Source organism: Glycine soja, chromosome 11 (assembly GCF_004193775.1).
Source record: "Glycine soja cultivar W05 chromosome 11, ASM419377v2, whole genome shotgun sequence".
NCBI lineage: Eukaryota > Viridiplantae > Streptophyta > Magnoliopsida > Fabales > Fabaceae > Glycine > Glycine soja.
This window is the reverse complement of record NC_041012.1, coordinates 15,082,938-15,091,001: the sequence shown is the minus strand read 5'-3', so window position 1 is coordinate 15,091,001 and position 8,064 is coordinate 15,082,938. Positions and strand designations below refer to the sequence as shown.

Here is an 8,064-nt window from a genome sequence, read left to right as displayed (position 1 = left end):
GATGAGAATGATCTACCACTACTATAACCTCTGCAAGTTATTATCTGGTAGTGATGTATTATTACTAGACTTGGCTATTTAAATATTCTGAACATTATGATTTACTATTTTGTTTTATTATATTGTTAAAATGTTTAATTAGTATGTTATTTATACATATTTTGTTATTATTTTTATATGAAGTAGACTCTTACGAGTCTACGAGTTGAGTCACTAGTTAAGTCTATGGAACTCTCACGAGTCTGCGTAAACTCTCGAGTTTGATAATCTTGAATGCAAGTACCCATTACTCATTTCAACTTTTTTTTTAATTGAAAATTTACTTTTATGAATAATACAAAAGTCAAGCAGGATGACGTGGTAAACCATTTTCGTTTAAAAATGCGTGAGTTCATTTTGTACTTCGCTTCAAATCGGTACGACTCGTTTTTAAAGTAATGTCATTCAGTATGTTTAGTTTAGGACTTTAGGTGATGTACGAGTTGCTCGTTAGAAATCTGAAAGTCAAAATATAATATTGAGGCAATTATTATTGCACGTTCGTTTACACTTTATGAGAATAATTTTAATATAGTGTTAGTTTATATAATTTTATATCAATTAGAAATTATTTTAAATACAATTTTAAAAGTAATTATTATAAAGTGGTATTTTTAATTATATGATAATCAAAATTTTGTAATAATACAATAAATTATCTCATGAAGATAATCCAATTAAATTCCACATTTAATGTGATTCTAAATTATTAAAACTCTTAATGAAACGAAAAAAAGAAAAAGAAAATTGAGTTAAGATTGACTCGATTGAGAACGGTGACTTACAAGTTAAAATGGGGGACAACGTTGATAATTCAACACGCAACAACAAGCTAGCAAGACAAAAAGTCACAAAGTATTACGTTTTTCAATTTTTGTTTATATTTTCATTTTTTTTTTTGAACTTCAAAATATAGGGTCTGCCACATGTCCCAAGGCCCACAGTAATTACTTAATTAACTGTCTTTTCAGCTATCTGTTATTATATAAAGCATTTCATGCTTATATGTATGAACCTTAACCTCATTTACCTCTTACATTTACTTACTGATTGTCGAAGTGTTTATGCATGTGTATGTAGTTCTTGGTACTCAGTGCCTCAATCACCCATCACTTTCGGAGGTTCCATAACATATCCTTACATTTTCTTGATTGCAAATTATAGAATAAATTCCTTGAGATAGTAAAATTTATTTTAGAAGACATATCTCAAGTCTCAATATATACACAAATATGAGAATTAGACTTCTGATCACGTATCTAAAGAACAGTTATATGACAACCATGTTAATTAATGTTAGTGTTTTCATTCTCACCTCACTTCGTTTTTATATTACTTTTTTAAAGCGGTTTTCATATTACTTTTAAATCTTGCAAATTGTAATATAATAACCTTTTTTTGGTACATAAGAGATGATTAATTTGTAATAATCTAATTCCGGGTCCTAGTTTTCTCTTTTTTTAAAATCCAACAGTGTCGGGAATTCATGGTAAGAAAATCTTATGCTCCCAGCCCTTTAACACTAATCTTATATGATTAATTTAAATCATTTTTAAATTAAAGACACTAAATGTTATTTTATTCGACTTACTAAAATTGGTTGGATATATATTAACGTTGTTTAACTATAGCTATTAGTGCAATTATCTTCTACTTACTAATAGTAAAAATTCATATAAGCTTCTTCTTTTTAGCAGGCTTAACTCATATAAGCTGTTACATTAGTATAAACTATTTATCAAATCAACCACTTACCATAGGTGTGTAAAGTTTTAATAGCATGATCAAAATATAGCCTCTTATTACTCTTTATGTAGCTTGAGTAAACAAATTGACTATATTCTAGATATGATAAGCGTAGGAGATTATTTATGAGCAAGGTGATATCTGCTATAACAAATCAAAGAAGCTCATAATAATTTCTCCACTCTCGATTGCAAATAAAGCACTTTTGTTTCTCAGTTTTCAAAACTCATAGCAGTAGAAGAAGTATAGTATAGTATAGTAGTGGAGGACACCTCAGAGTCCACTTTTTGTCTTACACTGTTTCTGCTTTTTTCGCACTTTAGCATGTTCAATCTGTGGTCACTATGGAGTCTGAACGCACTTTGTATTAAAAAATAGAATTGAAAATTGTTGGTCATAACATAACATGAATCCTCCCTGATCCTTCCTTTTTACAAAACAAACTGTCCCCATTGACTAGTGATGACTAAAGTGACCAGCTATATTTTTGTTTCTCTATAAATTATTAGGCATGACATTAAAAAGTCTCAAAATCTATCACCTTTAAAAGCTTAGTTTTACATGGTATAAAATCTTTCAGATTTTATTAAAATTTCAAGTTCTGGGCCTTTTAAATTATTATTCTTAATTTTATCTCAAATTCATTTTGAACTTCTTATTATTTGAATAAATAATAAACATTCGAGGGTTTTATGTAAATAGAAAGTGATAAAAAGACTAAATTATAAAATTTAAAACTTAATGTATAATTTTAGATATATATATACAAATTTATTAAGCAACTGAGATAGCATAAAAAAATACAATGAAGCCATATAACTTTATTTAGGAGCCACATTAATAACACTATCATATAAAATAAAGTTGTGTTAAGATTCTGAACTGATACATGCCTGTATGGTTAAAATTAGAACTTCACTGAGTTTACTATTTATTTTTTATTTCTATATTTTATATTCTTCAGAATTTAAACATCATTTGGCTTTTCGATTTTTAAAATTTTTTCTATGGTTAATTTTCTAAATGTTCAAAAAAATAGTTACCAAATTATATAAAAATGATTTAATAAAGATATAAATCTTGTTTCATGTATTAATTTTAAATGGGAAAATAAACATATATATATATATATATATATATATATATATATATATATTTCAAGTACTACTCTTTTATTTATTAATAAATTTTAACCTAATTCTATATATATATATATATATATATATATATATATATATATATATATATATAAATCTCTGAGTTTTCCTAGCCTTCATGTTTGGAAGTAATTATGCTTGTGAATTGTGATATCATTTTAAAATATATAAAAGTAAAATAATTTGTAAAACCAATTTATATCAGCTTTATTTAAACTGAAAAGCATGTTCTATTTAAGCTATATGTTAAACCTATATAAAGAATTACCTAAAGATGTATTTAGTTATTCTAATAATTATTAATTAATGATAAACCATTTTTTCATATATATTATTTTGGTCTCTCTAATTTTGAAATGTGATTTTTTGTTTTAAGTGTTATTTAAACCATTTTTACACTTATATAAAATGCTATTTAAATTACTTTAAGAACAAAAGTAATACATTTCAAATTGAGAAAAAAATACATTATTTATCTTATTTTAATTGATTTATTTCTAGTTTTAATAATTATATATAGTTTTAATAATTATATATATATATATATATATATATATATATATAATTATTAAAACTAACCCTAATGCACTAGATTCCATTAGAGATCATGATCTGCTATTAAACTTGTTTGGATGATAATAATATTAGGATAAGTGATTTCTTAAGAAGTCTTCGGATTGTATCTCTTTTAAATAAATAAGAAGAAGAAGAAGAAGGTAGGATCTAGAGCTAGTTATAAAAGTTCTGTGAGAGTTGGAGAATTATTGGCCTATTTCCAGAAAAAAGAAAATGTGAAAATAAATGTGCAAGTAGTATTTTTGGGAAGTGTATGATTGGAGTTATAATTTCAATTGATAGAAGTATACATAGGCCAGAAAATAATTGTATGCTTTTATATTTTATTTTTTAATGGTTTATAAAATTTGCTGCAGATATTTTTTAAGAGTCTAGAATATTCCCTCTTTTATGAAGCACCACTACTATATAGAGCCTTGGATAATGTTTGATGAGTAATGGCCACAACTATGCAGGTAATGAAAAATCTTCAGAGCCATATACATAACTAATTGACTAGATAACCACCTATGTGCTTGTGGTATATAAAGGGAGTTTATATCCATAAGAAAAGTAAATATTGAGGGGTTTATGTTTAGTAGGGAAATTTAACAGAACAAGTATTGCCATAATCGAAGTATAATGCACATATATGATATGACACTCTATATATTGGTTGGTGAAAGCCAATTATCATTTCATTCAATTAATGGGCCGGTGAAAAGCATCAACCCACTAAGGTGACTCAACTTTCTTTTCCACCTGAGAAGAAGTAACAGGACATGTGCCATACATACTCATGACCATACCTATATGCATGTAGGCAGAATTAAAATAATAATCCCGGGTTTCAGAGGGAATAATCATGATAAGTGCTTGATTAATGAAATCAAGTTTTTAATTATGATAACTTGACCCAAAGGGGTTTCCATCGTTATCACGTTCATTCCGTACTTTGCACTTGTGTGTTTATATTTACCACTTATGATATGGAGAATTTGACAAGCATGTGATTTACAAAAACCATATTGGCATTAATTGCTGGTTATTATGAACTTTTGCTTAAAATGTTTTTGATCATTGTTTCAGATCAATAACAATAGTTAGTAGTTGCCAAGTTGAATTAAGCTGCCTAGCTTATTTATGTTTTCACTTCTAGGATCACACGTTAATTAGAATATATCCTTCAGAATTTAATCTGGCTACTTTTGATCTAGTTAAGTAACTAACTCAACTTTTTTTTTACCAAAAAAAAAGTATATTATATCATATTCAAAAATTATTATAGACAATAAAATTTTCCTTTCAAATATTTAATATAATCATATAAATTTAAAGTTTAAACTCAAGAAATTATTAGTTAAACTAAAACAATTTGATACTAGTTTGATCTTCAGTGATAACTAAAATTTAAAGTGGTGATGCTCTGGTTCTTTATTTGTACTTGTTTGTTTTTTTTTTTGGGATCAAACCTTTTTTTGCACTTGTTAATGTGTTGTATGGTCTAATCAAAAGGAGATTATGGACAAAACAATAAATTAAAATGGAGAGTCTTTTAACAGTTTCCAATTCAGAGTACAAAAAATACCTTAACATGAACTAAAATGGCAAATGATCCTAAGTAATCAATTGAAATTCACTCAGGAATACAAATTTGACATTATTAATGTACCTATGATACCCCTCACGGTCTAGACAACATAAGGGTATGCCATCCGAAAACTCAATAATATGGTGTAATACACCATTAATTTTTTCGTTGTGAATAGGTTGAAGCAATGATATATTATTATTATTATTATAACAATCCTTTTACGTGTATCAATTGTCAAACTCTGTTTGATTTTTCACTATCTGACACAGCTAGCGCTGAGTCCTCAATCAGAATAACGAGTTGGAGGCTATTATGATCAGTCTTGGGACCCGGTTCAGCACATTCACAGTGTGGAGATGATTGTGATGGTTGTTGTGCTTTTGTTGTGGATTTATCTGTATCTACAACTTCAAAATGTGTGAGGGTGGCAAGGTTATTCACTGAATCTGCTATTTTCTCCGTGAATTCAATAATATCAATCAGAAGTGAAGCCACTGTTGCAGCTGGTATGAGTGATAGAAGGTCTGTTTCTTTCCATGAACTTGATTGGAGCAATGTCTTGAGGCTCTTAACTGCAGCTTTTGCGTTTGCAACATGTGTGTCTGAAGATGATGACATAGTCATTGTTCTGATTGATGATCCTAGCTCCTTAAAGGCCTTGCTAGCTTCTAAACACATTTCTGAGCATTGCTCTTGGATGGTGATACGAATTTCTTGGGAACCCTACAAAAGTTGCAATAAGTAAAAACATTGTCAATATATATGTAATCATAACCCATATAAATAATAAAGTTTATATTCCAAATTTCCAATCCATGCAAACTCATTTGGTTGTATAAATGAGAATGCCAATTTTTATTTTTTTTGTCTAGTGTGGATGAAGAAGTTATTATATCGCGTAGGATCACTTAATCTCAATCATAACTGAATAATATTATTAACTTTTTTTCGTAGATATATGTCACGTAAAGATGGGTCGAAATAACCAATTGACAATAGTCTAAGATTATATATAATTTTTCTTGTTCATGCCAATTAATACTATATACTCAATAATATTTTACTTTCACGTAGGATATTATTAAAAGATATATTAATTAGATTCATGATGTATACTTGGATATCAGAGTTGATGTTTGCATCTAGAGCTTCCATTCGATATGCACATTGGCGAGAAAGAGCACCAACTTTGAGGTATAAGTCCCAAGGATGACGAAATCTAAACTTGCCATGACCTGGCTCCCATTTTGCAAAATTGGCCTGCACAATAAAGAAAATTAAATTACATGAGACATGTGCATGAGATTTTCATTTACCTGAAGAAGTATGAAGATATATATATATATATATATATATATATATAAATTAAAGCACACTCACCAGAGAGTCATCAACACTTTTGGAATTGAGAACTTTCTTATAACCTTCTAAAAACGACTTGTCTTTAGAATCTCCTTTGTTGTCTTCAGATTCTCCTTCTTTTGATATCTTGAAGTATACACGTACAAAAGCTGTAAAAACATAACCAAGTTATGAGTACTTAAGGTAAGTTTGCCATTTTTTTGTTATAAAGATAGCACTACATAGTAATTATTTATAACTTTATCCATGCAATTAATTTCTATTAAATCTAACCTTCCAAGAAATCGCCAAGTATTTCCAACTTGTGAGCAATGGAATAGTGGAACTCTTCACCAGCCCACACAGGACAAACAAAAATGGAAATCATCACACAAGCAGAACCCCCTATGAATATGGTTGATAGCCTCTTGTGTGCCATTTCCAACACTTCAACCTCTCGAAAACCAGACACGGATATCAAAGAGAATGTCAAGATGAATATAAGCATCCCATAGTCATATCTTGCCTTTACTTTCGGAAAAAACCTTATGAATGATGCTATGGCAGCTGCAAAAAATAGCAAAGCACAAAACAATGATCAAAATTATTATACAACATACAAAATCAACTATGATTGATTCAAAATAGCTAGACCAAGATCTTTTTTTTCTCTTTAATTTGGCCTTTTTCTTTTCTTACAGTATTATCATCATCATTATTATTCTATTTATTTATTTTTTGTAACATTATTTTTACCTTGCACAAAGACAAACGCGCCAATCAATATAGGTTCCCCTGTTGCACCAGATAGGCTAGCTAAGTAATGAGCCCCAACACCAAGAGCACCAGCAGCCAATGTTGCAATTGTCCTATTCAAACCTTTTCCTAGAGTGGCTCCTAAAAATTAATGTGTCATATAAATACATATATTAATTAGTTATTCCAACAAAGGAAAAATTACAAAAAAATATATATATATATATGGGTTGGAATGTTTATATATATATATATATGACCATTGATTAAACTATGTGCACAAATTAATTAAACTTACCGACTGTGTACTCAAAAACCACCACTACAGTCATCACAGCCCACATTGCTGAAAGACCAAAATTCTCATATAGTGGTTGATAGTAATAGAAAAGAGAAACAAGTGAGATTGCAAGTCCTACTTTCAGTGAATGAATCACTTTTCTAGGATCATCTTGTGCTATCTCTTTTGTTAACCTACAGATGCTCAACACCTTCCCCTTAACAACTTTTGGCAAGGCTAATACTCTACCTAGCACCCCTGCTTTCTCCTGGTTTGTGTTTGGAGATGCCATCTCTCTCTCTCTCTCTCTCTCTCTTGAAAAGAAAAAAAATAGTAGTAGTAAACGAGGCGCAAGAGATATGATGCTGTGGTTGCTTAATTAGGTTCCTACACTAGCCACCTTTGATGTTTATTTATAGAGTGAGGGGGGCAAGAGAAAGCACCTGATTCAAGACTTAGGAGAATAATATTTTAATGCAATAAACATTAGTTAGTGCGCCTAATTTGTACGGTGACAGTACAAAGACATCCACTTACAAAAATGGGTTTGAACTCTCTATAAGGTGGGAAAAAAAATAAAGACAGAAGTATTAATT

The 8,064-nt window shown here is 29.1% G+C and overlaps 1 protein-coding gene across 1 annotated transcript; it reads right to left on the bottom strand.

The window, feature by feature from the left end:
- Nucleotides 1-5,031: 5,031 nt before the first annotated feature.
- On the bottom strand, nt 5,032-7,855 carry LOC114375026 (aluminum-activated malate transporter 2-like). The gene is made up of 6 exons (XM_028332765.1): nt 7,487-7,855; nt 7,189-7,329; nt 6,727-6,999; nt 6,472-6,602; nt 6,208-6,351; nt 5,032-5,814 (listed from the first exon to the last, which is right to left on the bottom strand). Exons 1-6 carry the CDS (start codon nt 7,758-7,760, stop codon nt 5,326-5,328), a joined length of 1,452 nt encoding a protein of 483 aa, XP_028188566.1. The 5' UTR covers nt 7,761-7,855; the 3' UTR covers nt 5,032-5,325.
- Nucleotides 7,856-8,064: the final 209 nt, after the last annotated feature.